General features: G+C 29.5%; 2 protein-coding genes across 2 annotated transcripts; one reads left to right on the top strand and one right to left on the bottom strand.

Annotated features, from left to right (window-relative positions):
• Positions 1-990: 990 nt before the first annotated feature.
• Positions 991-13,025, bottom strand: LOC100160190 (ras-related and estrogen-regulated growth inhibitor-like). The gene is made up of 7 exons (XM_001948629.5): positions 12,440-13,025; positions 12,140-12,331; positions 11,472-11,611; positions 11,243-11,389; positions 4,893-5,045; positions 4,661-4,784; positions 991-1,609 (listed from the first exon to the last, which is right to left on the bottom strand). The coding sequence occupies exons 2-7, from the start codon at positions 12,231-12,233 to the stop codon at positions 1,434-1,436; spliced, it is 834 nt and encodes a 277-aa protein (XP_001948664.2). The 5' UTR covers positions 12,234-12,331; positions 12,440-13,025; the 3' UTR covers positions 991-1,433.
• A 2,516-nt stretch (positions 13,026-15,541) lies between these two features.
• LOC100570612 (macrophage migration inhibitory factor homolog) lies at positions 15,542-17,060 on the top strand. The gene is made up of 3 exons (XM_003247777.4): positions 15,542-15,746; positions 15,913-16,085; positions 16,813-17,060. Exons 1-3 carry the CDS (start codon positions 15,639-15,641, stop codon positions 16,880-16,882), a joined length of 351 nt encoding a protein of 116 aa, XP_003247825.1. The 5' UTR covers positions 15,542-15,638; the 3' UTR covers positions 16,883-17,060.
• The last annotated feature ends 918 nt before the right edge of the window (positions 17,061-17,978 follow it).

The following is a 17,978-nucleotide window of genomic DNA, read 5'->3' as shown; positions in this document are numbered from 1 at the left end:
GTCATAGGCTCAAATAGGGTTTGGAATTGGGGGATGCTAAAGCTTTATACTTTGATGATATTGAATAAGCTTAAAACAAAATGTAGGAAATGTTTGAGAGACTTATCCCCTAAATCCCCTCCCCTATTTGCGCCTATGACTAGGGTATGGTAATATAGCCAGTATAGGTACCTATATAATGTATACAAATTAATGGATACCACTATACCACGAGGTACATAGTATTGAAAACAATTATTTAAGATTACCTATGGTAAACATTGAGTATAATATGTAATACACTAATACCATTGAGACATTGAGTATAGTATAGTAGTATACTATCATATGTATATGTTTATTTATGCATATATGTCAGTTTAACGAAAGTGAATCTATCGATATTTTATTTTATTAATAATCAAAAAAATATGTTACAATATATACATATTAGGATATTATTTTAATTCATAATTTTTGCTTTTGCTGATTTTATATACCTATTTTATATTACCTTTAGTAATATGGCATTATATCGAGTCCTCCGATATTAATTACCTAGTTTGGATTTTTAAATATATTTTAACAAAAATATCTTTGGTTGCACTTCAATCGTTTTAAATGAAACGATTCGCAACTACCTATTATTATAGTTGTTCCGTGTTCGTTTCGATATTGAAGACAATGCCCATAATATGTTTAGATTAAATTTAGACGAATATAATATCATCAATTCTAATTTTTTAGCCTCTCATCATCAATTTTTAGTAAAAACGTATACCTAGTAATATATGAGCCGACGGAATCAATATATTATAAAAAGTTCGGCGTGATAGCTAATGCAATTGATAAATTTCTTATCTGCAGGTTAAAAAGTAATTTCGGCGGAATCGATTTAGGTACGATCTTTGCTTATATTACCTTGTATAATATTATAATCAATTGCGTTTATGTAGTTATGCTATTAACCTATATAAATATATTATGTATTGTAATTAGTAATTAAAAAAACACTCATGCTCGTCGTTGTTGTAGTCATAGGTTACTTTTATCAAGGTATTTTTTGAATATTTGTATACACGTGTATATAGCCGTGTAAGTATATTATATGAGTCAATAAAATTGTTATTTTTTCACTAACGCGTGATGTTATGGTTCACATTAATATAAATTGTATACATAAGTACATACTTGATAGTTAGGTATGTACTTACTATACTTACTACTTAATATAGTGATATATAGTAAAATAATACCAATAATACGTGTATTAACGTAGTTATATAATATTATATAGGTACATAATACATTAATCGATGGTGTCATATTATATTTGGATTGTGCATAAAGGCAATTATTTTATCGGTGCCACTCGCAATATATACATAGCTTAATAATATACAACACGTCGCAATATCATGTGCATGTTAATACGCTTTGGTGGGTGTTGACTCTCATTTTTTCAAGTAGCAGCAAATACTTCCTCTGGCTGACAACGTGGGCAGATACCGGCAAGCCGTCGTGCCCGACCGGATGTGTCCTTCCGTTGAAGCCCTGGCACGGAACTCGGGAGTGTCTTCCGAACGATTTGATGAACTGCACGCGCTGTCGCCAAACACTAACGGCCAACCTGCGTTATTGTTGTAACGAATATAATAATATTATGATAACATGTTCGTCAGTTCGTGTTGTAAACTATAGTATATTATTATTATTATAAAATGCACATAGCGCCATACGGGGTAAATGTTTCAATCCCCCCTCCCTCACAAACACGACCAAATTACGCCACTGCCTTATTATATAGATAGATTAGAGTCAGGAAGAACCGTGGCCTAAAATGGTTGTACTGAAAGGAGAGTCGCTGATGATGGGTCGCTCTGAAAAGTTCAAAGTTTATGGTGCTTTCACCGTTTGCAAGCAATCACAGTTGGCGATAATTTAACAGTACATAACTAAACAATTCCCATTTTTCTATTTTTATAAGTACCTACTTGAACGTAAATTACGTGGTCTTAACTTAATACGCAAGTACTAATCAGTAAACAGTACATATATTTATGAATCTACCCCCCCCCCCCACCAGGCAACCACCATAATACCTGAAAAATACCTACTTATTAAAAATGATAAGTGTTATTTTTTATTTTGTAATGATGATTATTAATAACTTAACAAAATAACATAACATAATATAATAATGTATTATGTATACCTACAATCTACATCTATATGTCGTATGAGTATATGACTATATTCCCGTGAAGTCCTAAACGATTGTTTACGACACGAAATTATACATACATAGATATTACATTTAGTCATATGTATTTATATATCCTGTGTCTACATTATTTTTTATTCTTTCACAAATTAATAATTAAAACGTAGGTGTAGGTACATCTGTTAAAATTACGATGGTATATTATAATTTATAATGAAAAATATAAATTAGTCGGTAACATAGGTATTATGTATAGGTTAGGTTTTTAAACAGCGTATACTAGGTACGTTTAACAGCAGCGATGGCCATGATCTAACCGTGATAATATTGTTCAATGTAATAGGTAATTTTATAAGTACCCAGTTAAAAAATAAATAGTTATATTATTACTACATAAGAATGTGCATATTTTTTTTCAACTTTTTCTATGAATCATGTAGTTTTAGGCTAAGACAGTTAGGTTGAGAATCTTCATTATGTCCGATACGAAAATAATATTACTTATTTGAGGCGATGTTCCTATTTGGCGCATTCGCAGTCCGGATACTGCAAATTGTAATAGATACTAATTTAGTATATTTATGTTGTCACGTTATTACATTTTGGTATTTCGCTTGGACTATGACGAGATTTCAGATTAGTATGAAAACTCAATCTCGAGTAAGTACCTATGGTACTATATTCAATAATAGTTCCTAGCCCCTAGGTGGCCTATACCTATGGGTGAAAACAGCTCCTTATTATAGCGACTGACCAGTGAGCGCTGAAGATAAAAATTAGTTTAAACTTGAAATACCTAACTGTCTTAACTCATAAGCCATCAATACAAATTACAGTGGCGATAATAATAAAATGTGGATTGATGTGGCGTGGTGTCTGGCCTCAGCTACTGATATGTTCTAAGTGCCTGCGCCGTCCGGTGCCACTAGTTTCCGGATGGGCGATCACCCGGGTTTTCAGTGGCAAATCCTTACCACATACATACACGTGTTCTAAACCAACTACACCTTCCCCACAATAATAAAACCTACTAAATAACCCAGGTTAATAGCCTCAGATGTTGATGCCTTAACTTAATTTAAAAATAATAAATATAATAATTGACTATAGGTAATATTATTAAATGGTTTTTAGAGATTTATATATTATTTTGAACTACAAGATGACAGAACAACATAAATTAATTTAGTTCCTCTTTATAATAGTGTTTTGTGTTTGTATAATATCAATGCCTAGATACTTATAAATATGCCACTGCTGGTAATTAGTGATAAGGCTATCAAAGTTTAAGTAAGTGTAAGAAAATAATATATTGCAGAAATACCGGAGCATTATTATATTATTATATTATGCAGCGATGCGTGTGACGATAATATTGCGAGACATAAAATGTTATAGTAGATTTCATGTATTACCCATTTATATAATGTTGTATCAAAAAATATTTACTAGGTACATTTTAAATGTAACATTGCATATTAATCAGGGGCGTATATATACCATTAATCTCTATTTATCTACGCATTTTACAAGAATTAATTGTATACAAATAATGTATTTATTATCTAGTTTTAACAACAAAATTAATTTTCATCAGTTTCAAATAAGTTTACCTATAATATATTATGTATAGTACGATCGCGAGTTAAGGTACCTAAAATTAAAATATATTTCAGCCAGAGGACCTTTAATAATATGACTCAGGTTTTTTATACTGCGTTCAGCACTTGATATTTCACTTATTTTTGAAAAATCCTATTTTTTAACCCTTTTTACCAATGCGCAACACAGTGGAGCAATTTTTTTAATTAACCCTTTCCTTGACTTATACAATTTTTAACTAACTTCATATTAGACAAAAAGTGTTTGGAATAAAAAATTAAAACCACATACCTACCTAATGCAAATAATAGTAAACAATAAAAAGTGTTTATTAAAATTTATTTAAACGCGTTTTCTTATTTTGATAAAAAAATATCAATTACGTTTAAAATCAAAAAAAAAGCAGCTTCGAAACTGTTGAAAATGGTATCGATGAGAATGGTGGTAATTTTGAATTTGAACGTTTTATAAATTAATAATTATTAATTATCAGAATACGACTCCGAGTGAACACAGTTTTCCTATAAAAGTCGTTAAGATTTTTTTTAAATTTTGGAACTTTCACGTTTCTTTACAATTTATTTGATGTTTTTTTATATTCCTCATCCCACCATAAACTACATGTGCAATGAATCCGTTAGGCGGTTAATGTATTGTGCCCGTGTGGATCCTTCCTTAGTCCTGTCTAATTTCTACTTTTGACACTTAATAATTTTAAAATTATTTTGTATAGGTATGGAATTTTTATTATTTTTTAATTTGTAAATATGAAATTTAAATTTGTGCAATACATTTATGTAATTAAGGGCACATGACCGTATATATTAAAATTAAATAAATATATGTAAATTATACTTATGAATCTAGAAGCTGAATTGAAGAGTGCTTCTGCACCGTGATCAGAAGAAGAACGTTTTAGTTTTGGATTTTTAGACATTGATTTCCAACAAGTGAACGCTTCCTTAAACACTGCATATGCCTAAAATATGTATATAATATATTATATGTACCGTAACTATATATTGTCTACATTATAAATACAATAAAAATATAAAAATTCTATGAAACTAAGTAAATTTGCACGAACCTGATCAACATCTTCCCGCACTGAAATCTCATGAAAAGCCACGCACCCAAGTTCCTGGCACCGTTTCCTACCTTCAGCGTACGTCACCATCCGATCGTACTGTTGGTCCACTTTGTTACCGACCAGTATCACTGGCACATCAAATGGATGGTCCTTGAGATTATCAATAAACATTTACAGTATTAGATTACGAGTAGGCACCTACATAGTATCTAGCTCCAACTACATACATAAGTACACGAATACACGATGCATACCAGTTATTTTGCAGTTAATAGCAATATAAAATACATATACAAACATTCATATTTCATATTTGAGATAATATTATTACAATATGTAGACAGGATTTAAAAAATTATAAATGCGTAGGTACGGTGTGTGTTATATGCATATATCATAATATAATATGAGTTGTATATGTACCTATATTTAATTTATATTGTAGGTATTACCTATAACAAATATTAAAATTTACAAACATATTGAGGGATACGTTAATAATAAAAAGGCATAAAAATTAAACAATTTATAACATTTTTTATAGTCAAGACTTGAATAAGAAATTTAAGGTTTCTCATAAGTTAATTTTACTGAAATCTAAAAATCTCAAAAATACATTTTTTTTGTAGCATTTCAAGTTTAAATATCGACAAAATTCGATATTAAGCGAAATACAAATTTTAGGCTATTTAAGCCACGGACCTATTTCCACCTTTCTATGGTAAGCCAGTATCGATTTATAATAAGCCAATACTCAATAATAGTTATAGTAATAATATAATATGAAATAATATCATAAATTATAATAATTACTATATCTATCATTGCCTGATTGAGCAAGTGCAACTTACATTTTTAAAATGCTTATATTTTGCTTCGAATAATTTAATGACGAGTTCACTCCACACGATTTTACACCGATATTAGAACGGTTAGATTTAGGTACATCGAGTAACAAAAGAATTAAGACTAATTTAGTATTCCTATCTGGCTATCTATTATTTCATTAGTGGGAAGATAGAATAGGTGGATGCTCAGGACCTGTTAGCGGAGGTAATTTTTAAGGTTCATAGTGCTGATTTGCGCCAATTCTTCCAATTTCATGTTCCAGTAGGTACCTACAACTATGAACTAATTCTTTATAGTATAACAAGCCTGTTCTGTGTATGATAAAATTTACTAACGAGGACCCCAATCATTCCTAAATATTGGTACATAGGTACCTAGGTATCTATTTTTAATTACATTTTTTTTTTGTAAATTGTTATTTTAATATTATTTTTCACCTATACATATTTTGTTGTGTGTTTTTATAATGTATAAAGGGCTTGTTTCATTCATAATTATAATAAATAAATGTGCCTATGTGATTTGTTTGTTGTTGGTTAACATAGCTTGTATTATTTTAATTACTATATAATATATTGTAGGTAGGATACTATACGCACCATTGCTATTTAGTTTCGGCACAAATTAGTTTAATCTAAGGTATTCCCTAAAGACAAATAAATTACTATTTGCAATATAAACAGGTAAATAAAAATATCCTTAGAAATTTAGACTGATGGACGGTCTCCGCTCAAAATTGTTTTTCGTTCCTATAGATATAGACAATAATTTATCATTGAATTAAAATTTAACACAATAATTACCTAGATTGACCTAGGTACACACAATAACAAAAGAGAGTGCTTTGGGTTTTTAAAAATTATTTTCATTATGGTAAAAACAAAATTGTAGGCAAACATCAAAATGATTAGGTATTGATTTCGTTTTAAAATTAGATATATAATTCTAATTTATTATAAAAATATATAACAAATAAAAACTAAACGAAAAAAATCCTAACAATCACATTAAGTCTATCCATATATAGGTATTGGTATAGTAGATGTAAATGTCTATAAAAGTCTATAAAATCTGTAGGAAGTAATTTTAGTAATTTAGTGTAGATATTATTAATAGGTATAATAATATTATAATATGCACCTAGTTGCAGGCTATGTAGTAAGTAATTTTTGGAAGTTAGGAATTTAGGAAGTAATAATGCAATATTACACATGAAAATAATAGACATAAAATAAACAACATGTATAAACACAGTAGGTAGTTAGTGGCTTAGTGCTATTATAGTAAAGCTATACCTAGCTATTTAAAAAATAGTAACTGTACGAAATTGTAGTAGGCACTTATACCTACCTAGTACACAGTTAAGTTAAGTACAGGAATAACATTAATATAAACAATGATGAATGGAAAGTAATAATGATACACATCACACGTGAATGACATAGCACATGTGTCCGAATGGCGAATTTTAAAACCACAAATTACATTAAATAATATTTTAATAACACAGCTAGTAGGTACCTCAGTACCTATACTTTATAAATAATTTATATTGATTACCTACCATAAGTATAATTGTGAGTGTCAGTACGCCATGACGGACGAACCTGATCGATAAGAACATAAAGTATGGTACAGAGAAACCTTAAAAAAATGAAAATGTTGCACTTACGTATAAATAATAATGTTTAGGATATATGATAAGGCTAGGTTATAATATACTTAGGTATATGATAATAATATCTATAAAATAGAATTCATAAATAAAATATCTAATTAAAATACATATTAGGCAAACCAGTTTGTGTAAAGAAAACATTTGGTCACTGAAGTGAAAAATCCTAAATATACACCTACATGAAATAAAGAATCCTTAGAGTATAATAATTTATGATAAATTGTTACATTATGGATAGTCCCACTATCGAGCAGTATATAATTCATTATGTATGAGAATTCACAGGTAGGTAATGCGATTATAGGTAGTGCAATTAATAACACGGAAAAATGTGTATATAATATGATACCTCTTTAATTATGGTGATATAGTCTTACAGGTGTAAAAATCTACCAGAAATAATTACAGTAAAAATGGGTTTAGTTATTCAACAATGACTTTTATAGTTTATATTATATAATATTCATAAGTATAATCAACAACTTTAGTTAATTATGATTAAGTAACGAATATCCGGTCATTCTCTTTTACGGAAAGCAATTTCAGTAAATTATAATAAAGGTTGGGCGGGTTATCATCATCATGGTTGCTTGTAAGGCTAGAATAAGGCTAGGATTACTTAGAATAAGGTACCCTATTAGGTACCATAGGTAATTAACTAATTACTATAAATAATTATAAAATAGGCATAGGGTTATAGGTAGGTTTTTATAGCAGGTGGGTGTTTTTATGAATTTTTCATGGAGGGGTCCAGCTAATTTTTCAAATATAATTAAGTGAGTGCTCCGCTACAGAATATATTAATATACCTAAATATTGGATTTTTAGATAGGTATTAAGATGTCAGTGGGGGGTATGGACCCCATTGACCCCCATAAATACCCCACTGGGTTGTTGGTAAATTAATATTAGTGCCTCGTGGTTACCTTTACAATTAAAGCAGATATTTGTAATAAAAATGTTTATACAATAATATCTTGAAAGCCCATTTTTAATTTTAAAGTTAGAACGCATCCCCTAAAATCCATTTATGAGGAAAAATACATCTGTTCAGCAGGATTGGAAATTTTTACCTGTTCGGTATTCAAAATACACATACAGTTTGGGCACACCATATCCAAAAAATACCACGTTTGGGCATTAAAATTTAAGAAGTAGCCTACCAGGAGGAAACCTAGTGGGGGGATAGGGTGCTCATAATACCCCCCCCCCCCAATAATTGGTTTCTTAACTTTTCAGTTTACATTTATGAAAAACTCAATAACTGTACATAATGGCCAACTAATAATTTGTATACGATCGACGATTGTGATAGTGATATTGACTATATAGAATCAAGGTTATTAGAATAATATAGTGAATATACTAATATTATTATATTCTAACACTGTCTGAATTAGAATAATATCTATTGTCTATTATCGGAAAAATAAGCATAAATTGTTATCAGTGCGTCAGTAATAATAAGAGGAATATGCAGTGGTGAGGGAGTTTGTAAATCCCAATGTTTATGATACCAGATACTATAAATAGCCAACTAAACGTGGTTGACTTGATGTTTTCAGTCTATGCCCTATGGCATCTAATTAAATGTATTTATTAGTACTGCAGGATTGCGTCACCACTATTATTTACAATAATTATTATAAGTCACGTTATGTTTATCTGTAATATTATGTAGATTTGACATACATGAATATAATACCTAATACTTGTCCAGTTATACCTACTGTCTTTACTTATATTTTATAATATTTGAATATTTCATAGAATATTTAATTATTTATATCGTCTAATTTGTTGCGCGTGTCTAATTTTCCTTCCACTCTTTTTATAGGAAAGAGTTTAAAATGGTCTTAGATAAACTGAATGGTTTAATAAAAGATCATCTTGAGAAATCCATTAATGATATTAAGCCATTATACAGTATGCTTAAACCGCCATTTTCAAAGGAATTGTCGACGGAAACTCTTATTCAAATACAATACAATTTTTTCCGAATAATATTGAAATTGATACATTAACTTTGCAGTGTGAACTGGAAGTGCAATAGTTTCCCATGAATTAAAAACTGCTTTGCCATTGGCCAATCTATTATGCCGCTTATCATGTACAGCACCTGTAACCGTTGCTGGCAATGAAAGGTCATTTAGCAAATTGAAAATGGTCAAAAATTATTAAAGAACAACCCAAGAAGACTGTAGATTAAATAATCTGATGTTGCTTTCTTCTGAAAAAGATTTAGTGGATAAAATGTCTTTAAATGAAATGGCTCAAAAATGGGCAATTCTAAAAAAAAGAAGAATATTGATAAATTGAAATAAATAAATTGAATATTTAGGTATAAGAAAATGACTCATTTTTATAACAATAAACAATAATTGAATAATATACATTTTTATTATTTACTTTGTTTTTTTTTTTTTTGAACATTATTTATTATTTTATTGCAAATGTGGTACTTACCTAATGGAATAATTTATTGTAATGGATGTCTTATATAGGTATTATAAACAATTTTCATAATCTATAAGTATAATAGCTTGAATTTTTAATTTACTTAAATAATTAAAACATTTTAACTGTTTAACAATGAAATTGCTACGACAAAATAACAAAAACAAGTTGTCTCGGATCAATTTTTAGAGTTGGCCAAACTACCAACTTTGGCCCCCAATAAAAACCTTCTCGGTACGCCCCTGTAGCCTACTTCAATTAGGTACATATTATATCTTTTGCTGAGAAGCGTATAATAAGCCATATATGGCTTATATTATACTATTATTGCAGATACCTGATACCCACTAATAATATTTGATGATAATAATAATTTGTCAACGTTAAATTTGTGTCTATATACAGAGTGATTCACCAAGCATGCTCACCCCCATTTTTTCCTTGAATAATAAATTTATTCAAATGCTGATTTTTAGAATTTTTAAATATGCTTGAAGACTATACATATTTAAAATTCTTGAATTTTTTTGTACTACTTAAGGGGTGTCCTGTGGCGATACAAACTTCTTTTTTTTCAAATGACAACCCCCCCTTTTTTACTGTAAATTATTTAGTATGTACCTAATTCAAAATTCAAATGAGTAGTTTCTTAGTTATTAAAATGTTTGCATACTAAGCATAATATATCACTAAATAGGACTATATTATAGTTCTTAAAAATGGTTTTACAAAATTAGACGCACAATTGAATCTAGTATTTACTATAATTGGCTTATTTTACAAATTATTAATATTAATGACTAAAATTGTCAAATCACCATAGCCCCCATATATGTATACTAATAAGGCCATTACCATGGAACTTTTGTTCTTGGAACACAAAGTTAAATAACTCCAAACTACACGTACGAGCTTTGATTTTAATGCGTCATAATGTTCAGATAAATTATCTACTGTATACTTAGTTGAATGGCTTTAAACTTTTATACATAGATATTCACGTAAAATCATGTTTTTGTTAATGTAATTACTAATTATTATGTTTTTAAAACAATATCGTAATCCGTAATGGTATAATTTTACAAATTCGTATATTATCAAGCCCAGCTCATTCATAAGTTTAAAAATATATTTAATATGTGTATTTTATTTATTTATATCACAGTATCATCACACTACTTAAATATTCTATTTAATAAATACTAATTAAATCGTTTTAAAAATGCATATTTATGTAGGTATAAACTATATAAGTAAATTCGTATATAGTACCTATATTTGTGTATATAATAAAGATGCTATCATATTATTATATTATATCATAATTTCATCTGTGGCTCAAATGGTTTCACATATTTCTTACTTTAGTGGAAAGACGACGTTTCTTTTTATTGTAGTTAATCAAAAACTTGAGCCTACTGCAATCGTCAAACGAACATTTATCCGTAATGGAGTATACCAGTATGAACACGTCAGCCCAGCGCATGTTCATTTCCAAGTTGCAAGATTTCTAATACATTCAACAGGTGTCATAAATTGGCATGCGTATAAAAAATCAAAACATTTTAGAAAAACTAATGGGATTATCTTACGTCTTGTACGTATCCAGCGGTGTCTAATATCTCAAAGTTAACCATTTCCGATTCCATGGACACTTGGTATGTGTACATTTTTTCTAGGTTGGGATCGTAATCACCAATGAACTTTTTCGTCACGAATCGCACCAATAGTGCTGCAACACACACATTATATTATAATATAAGAGGGTAAAACAATAAATTGTACTCGTTTTGCATTAGGCACAATTCGGGTTACATTTATGGGGATGCATTTTATGTCGACTAAAGTGATCAGTGGGGGTCTTTGCCCCCACACCCACTTCATATATACACCTTCGCATTAGTCTTAATATAAACAATTAGGTACCTATAACAGAATACATATTATTATCTACATATATTATTCTTATTATGAAAATGATAAAATCTTAGAAATAAATGTATCCAAATACTAATGGTATAATATTATAGTCAGTAAAAATTCAATGATGACTTTAAAAATGTGTGGGTACTAAGTACCCCCCCCCCCCAAATTGCACCTATGCATTTCGCTGGAATATATTCTAGAATGAAATATCCGTATTAGGTACAGGTATATTATGTATGTATAGAGAGGGTCATCTTTGTTAAACATATATATTTATACAAATATTATTTGATAGGTACTTACAATAGGTATTTATTATCAGGACGTGTCTTACCAGTTTTCCCTACGCCGGGTTGTCCCATGATCATTACTCTAATCGGTTTCTGTTTGGGTATAAGTCCAATCTTATTGTACAGTGTCGATGTCATGGCAAACGGCGTCTGGATATTACTTTTATGTTAAAACAACAAAAAAACGACAAAAAATACGGGGAAATGCAAATACTCGTGAAGTTCACGGACAACCCCTTTGTTAAAAAAAAAAAAAACGAGAAATAAAACAAAAAAAAACAAAGAAATAATAAAAGAGTTTTAATAAAGCATATATATTATAATATAATTCCAACGTCGCGGACCTTGATCTTCAATAATAGCGACCTTGTTGGACACGACAACGATCGGCCCAAGTTGTTATAATGTAATGTGTGTGGCGTGTTACATGAGAAAATTATACATTTTATGTTAAATGTATTTTATATACGATCGTGACAAAAAACACTTTAATAATGATGGCGGTTGGTGGTATTAATGTGTACGATTTTTCCGTGAGTAATTATTATTATAAGATTTCGGCATCGCATAGTTCGTCGGGATCGCGGAAGAACGTTGATCTCGTGCGTCTATTATTATGCGGATTCTGTCGAGTACAAACATATATTATTTTAACGACCCCGAAAATTATTATTGTTAATATACGGCTAGTAGATGAGCAAGTGTTACACGACGACGTTTAATCCGTATAAAATATTTGGTTTCACGAGATTTCAACACACATTATATAACACACAATACTACGTAAAGTCCCTGCACCGTATTGTACCTATACCATAACAATGTTATAGTATGTACACACTGCAGGTATATTATAATATTGTTATTACTATGACGCAAAAAATACACGTGGGCGCCTGACGCGACTGCAGATACCCGACTACTGCGGAGTTAGAAAAGACTGTGTCGTCGGCGAAGAGATGTGTTATTATTATTATTAATAAATATATATATTATAATATGTACGCGACACATCGGTGGAAATATAGTGTCAGAAAATAATGTCAGCGTAGTGGAGCATGTGTGTGTGTGGTTGTGTGGTATACCGCGAGTGTCGTGTGTGTGGTCTGGTCGTGTTATAGTTATATTATACCCTTATGTATACACACACATTTATATAATATATGACATGTGTGTGTGTGTGTGTAAGTATAGCTATACTGTCCCGGTCGATCGTGTGTACATAGACGTGAAAGTAATGCTTATGGACGTTTGCCGGGCAAGCGATGGTACAAGCTATAGGTAAGCTCCATTTTCGGCGGGTCGTCAGACGATCGAATTGCGATCGAGATGACGTGTGCACTCGCTCGCGGGCACATAATATTATTACATTATAATATTATACACGAGTGGCGCCATTGGAGGTGCACTCGCCGATATTTACGTATACAATTAATACATGTTTGTGTATAGAGTGTACCCTTAATGTGTAATATTATACGGACGACCTCTGTCTGAAATCTCACCATCGCCTTTAATCTTTATAACATATATATATATATGACAGGTGCCTACATGTGGTTTCCGACAGATTTACGAATATTTGATAATATGCATATGTAATATACACCTCAATATTGATTGTTATTGAATATTTATATACCTATTGTCTGACTATGTGAGTTATTTTACTCATTATCATTCATTCACACTAGGTGCCCTACCGTAATTAGTAGGAATATCGTATATCAGTATTCAATGATATTACACTACATTCAAATTAAAACCTACGTCGTCGTTCAAAATATATTCTATTATTATTAGGTTAGGTTAACCTATAGTACCTATAGATGCCCTATTTTATGGAGAGGGGCAAATAATATGACATCCTGCTAAGATCAGCCTCTTTTTAAGTATAAACGTAGGTATACATGACATACGAGTACCATTTGAAATTCGTTCATAATTCTACAAAATATCTATTTAGCTATAATAATTTATAGCTTCTAAAATGTCTGTTGTGCAAAATCATGTAGGTACAATATATGTATTAGGTACTCAGCTAATTTTAAGGGTTGGATTACATCATGATAACAATTAATACACTACGATTCCCTTCTGGGTATATTCCCCGGCTATGACGGTATTGTTTTTCTATTCGTATTGTCAACCATTGAGCAGATGTGCAGATGAAATCAAAAGATAACTTAAGTTTAGGTGTTTACTCCACACGCATTTATGTTATTTTTACATCGTATCGTTGGAATTTGAAAAGTTTACTTATAGCGACTATTTATTTTTAGATTCTGAGCGGAGCGAGAAAGCTATTGGTTTTACAACGGTGTTTATTTTATTTTATTTTTATTTTTTTTCTTTTTATATCCTGTATACAAAATTTCTACCAGGAGGAGAGCTTCGATTTCAAAGTATAGTACCTTATCTTTTAGAAAAATTACGAAAAAACGCTAAAAATGGGATTTTACTTTCTAACGCTTTGTTTATTACCATAGAAACGAATAAAAAATTATAATATAACATTAATTCAACTTACATGATAAAATAAATAATAACAATATAAAATATCCAGGCTGACAAACCGTCTCCGCTCAGAATCGTTTTTCTTATACAATGATATTATATCATTGAATTCAAATTTAATACTGTCCATTATACAGTGACCCACTTCTAACCTACTGTACAGCAGAGCGACATCCACTTACCCACCTTTTTTACATATAAATTCACCATCATTACAGTGACTATCACTGAATGATGATAGGACTGGTAGCCGGTAGGTAGGTACACTCGACACCTACTACCGTATACAGGCGTACAGCAGAACTGTCAGGTAATTTTGTGACAAAATTTGGCAAAATTTAGTTTCTTGGTGTAGGTAGTATTAATTTAATTGTGATGTCAATACTTATAAGTACCTATACTAACAAATATAAAAGTATCTAAAACATCAATATTTTTATAATACAAAATTAATAATCATTTTAATATTGTAATAATATTATATATTCATATATACCTACGTTTATCTGTTACTTTTTTTTTTCGTAACTAAATTATCTAGAATAAATCAATGATAGTAAATATTAAAACAAATCGATAAACAATTTTTTTAGTACAAATTAAAAAAATGTCTTGTGTAATTTGTGAATTGATTTAATTACTTGTGTTATTGTACGTAATAGAGGACTCTACATTTTTATTATATCATTATTTTTATAAACTGTATTGCCTATCTAATTTTAAACGTAATTTTATTTGACCTAAAAAAATATGATCCAGATATACATTTTTTTTATGAAATACCTACATATACAAATGATCTTTAGAAAAGTTCGTAATAATGTATTATGCACCTATTATTATGCAATTTATTATATAAACTTTAATTCATCTATTTGTTTATATAAATTTAATTATGGCTATATACCTACCATATATAATAGTTTGCTTGTTACTTGTTAATTAGTTATTAATAAATAGGAGGACGTGAACATTAAACGTACGTTTTTATTATACTTACGGAGTTTTTACAGTTAATTTGAAAAAATGTCTATTCTAAGAATTGATACTAATGTTTCACATTTGGACATTGATGACGCATTTTTAGTGGAAAGTACAGAAGCTCTTGCTAAAACTTTAAAAAAACCAAAATCTGTAAGTAGATAATCTTTTTTTTATAATACAAAATATATAATTTTCAAAAGTACCTATTTGAAATTCAATTATGTAATACAATAACACCATACCTAATACCTATATTATAATATATTAATATATAATAAATATGAAACGCTAAAATTTACCTAATAATTATTTCTAGGAAATTTTAGTATTTGTTAATGGAAACCAACCTATTCTTATTGCTGGTTCTGATGAACCAGCAATAATTGTATCATTACTCAGCGTAGGTGGTATAAATGAAATTGATAACAAACTCCACTCGGCTGCATTGTTTTCATTGATAACAAAATACCTAAAAATAAATGAAAATAGGTGAGTAGAATAAAATATTGATTAAATTTAATGTGTAAGTGTGTTACAGTAAAAAAATGATAAAACATCCAAAAATTAGTTAATGTGTTAAATTTAAATTTAATTATATAATATCATTGTATAAGAAAAACGATTCTGAGCGAAGACGGTCAGCCTATGATATTAGTAGGTATATTACTATAATATTGTAACAATAGATCAGGAGCCTTTTATTAATTTTTCACGCTTTTTGACCCTACAAATAAAATTTTATTGACATTTTTGGAAAAAAAACTATAAAAAATTGTACTTAACTGAAAATGTCCGTAACCAAATCAAAATGTTTTGAAAATTGTATCGTGTATAGAAAATGCTAATACAAACAACCAGTGAAAATTGCAAGTATCTACGGTCATTTGTTTTAGAGCTACACCAAAAACCAAAAACGATTTTCTCGAAAACAAATTTCCCGTTTTTCCTTAATTTTTATTTTGTTTTCCCCTGAGCTTTTGAAACTATTGGGAATAAGGGATTTTTATTACTTCTTCAATGCACCAACTAGATTCACTTTCCCGTCGAACAAGATACTCTTGAAGAAAATCGAAATAGTTTTACTGCCCCATAAACGGCAATCGAGCGCTCAGAGTCTAAAATACTTCTACGAAAAACCATTTTAAATGTGAATTATTATTTATGATTAAGCAAATATACAGCTATTATATATATTCAACATTTGTTCATGTTTTAGAATTACAATTGCATTCAGTCCAATTGAACCACATGCCATGGGACACAATGGAAAAATGGTGGTTCAATAAAACTTAATTATTCATATTGTATAAGCTATAAACTATTTTTTTTAAATATTATTGTTCAAAAAAATTGGTTGTATTTCAAAAGGAGTTATTATGACAAAGTAATATATAAAAAATAAATATTTAAGTACATTATGATGTAATATTATATTATAATAAAACAAAATTCTATCAATTTAAATTATTGATTATTTATTTATTTCAATTGAGTATAATCTTATCAAAGTATTATTAAGTTATAATAATTATTTTTAATGATTAGTAGTCGGATTGCCTTCCGGGGTTTACTGCAGCAAGTTACACCCAAAAAGAGTTGTACAATCATACTTTTTTAAGAGTTGACATTTTTTACGGACAACAAAGTGCGGCTTCAACTATATTATAATAAATTGGAAGAAAACGTTCAGGTTTTTACATTCCAGGTTTTTACGTGGACCCAAAATTTATATGCCATATTTCTTTTAATTTATTATACCTAATATAGCTGATCCCGCACTCTGTTGTCCGTAAAAATGTCAACTATTAAAAAAATTGTGATTGTACAATTCTTTTTGGGTGTAACTCGCTGCAGTAAGTGCGACTCAGCCACCCCGGTAAAATAACGGTGCACGTGAAAACCTGAACGTTACAAATCTGGAATTTAATAATTTAAAATCCATAATATTCTGGACGCTGCAAGGTACAATCCTGGAACATAAATATCTGGACACTTTTAATTAGGAATTTAATATTTAAAAATTTGTAAAATTCTGGACTAGTCAATGTAAGCTTGGAATTTACCTAACCTAACCTACCATAGGTTAAAACCTAACCAAATCTAAATTAACTAACCTTGAGATTGAAAAAACCCGACCGTAATTGTTTTTGAATTCTGCATTTGTTCGTTTGTAATGTTCAAATTTGATAGGTAAGTATATCCTTAAATATGTTTTTTATTTATAAGTGTACAATGCGTTATGCACTTATGCGTATTATGATTATAATTATTAATATGAACTTGTTCTGCAAGAAATTCGTATCTAGATATGAACTATTATACTTGTGTTAGTGTATTTTTAAAAGACTTGTAAAAATATCTTAACATAGGTATGGTCTGTCC

Source organism: Acyrthosiphon pisum, chromosome A3 (genome assembly GCF_005508785.2).
Source record: "Acyrthosiphon pisum isolate AL4f chromosome A3, pea_aphid_22Mar2018_4r6ur, whole genome shotgun sequence".
Lineage (NCBI taxonomy): Eukaryota > Metazoa > Arthropoda > Insecta > Hemiptera > Aphididae > Acyrthosiphon > Acyrthosiphon pisum.
Note: the sequence above shows the minus strand (reverse complement) of the source record. Positions and strands in the feature narration are given on the sequence as shown.

Coding starts and splice junctions, on each gene's coding strand:
- LOC100570612 (XM_003247777.4), top strand. CDS start 15,639: ATGTCTATTCTAAGAATTGATACTAATGTTTCACATTTGGACATTGAT. Junction 15,747..15,912: donor CTTTAAAAAAACCAAAATCT/GTAAGTAGATAA, acceptor AATTATTTCTAG/GAAATTTTAGTATTTGTTAA. Junction 16,086..16,812: donor CTAAAAATAAATGAAAATAG/GTGAGTAGAATA, acceptor TTCATGTTTTAG/AATTACAATTGCATTCAGTC.
- LOC100160190 (XM_001948629.5), bottom strand. CDS start 12,233: ATGACATCGACACTGTACAATAAGATTGGACTTATACCCAAACAGAAA. Junction 11,612..12,139: donor ACCCGGCGTAGGGAAAACTG/GTAAGACACGTC, acceptor TGTGTGTTGCAG/CACTATTGGTGCGATTCGTG. Junction 1,610..4,660: donor TTCAGCTTCTAGATTCATAA/GTATAATTTACA, acceptor ACAATAACGCAG/GTTGGCCGTTAGTGTTTGGC.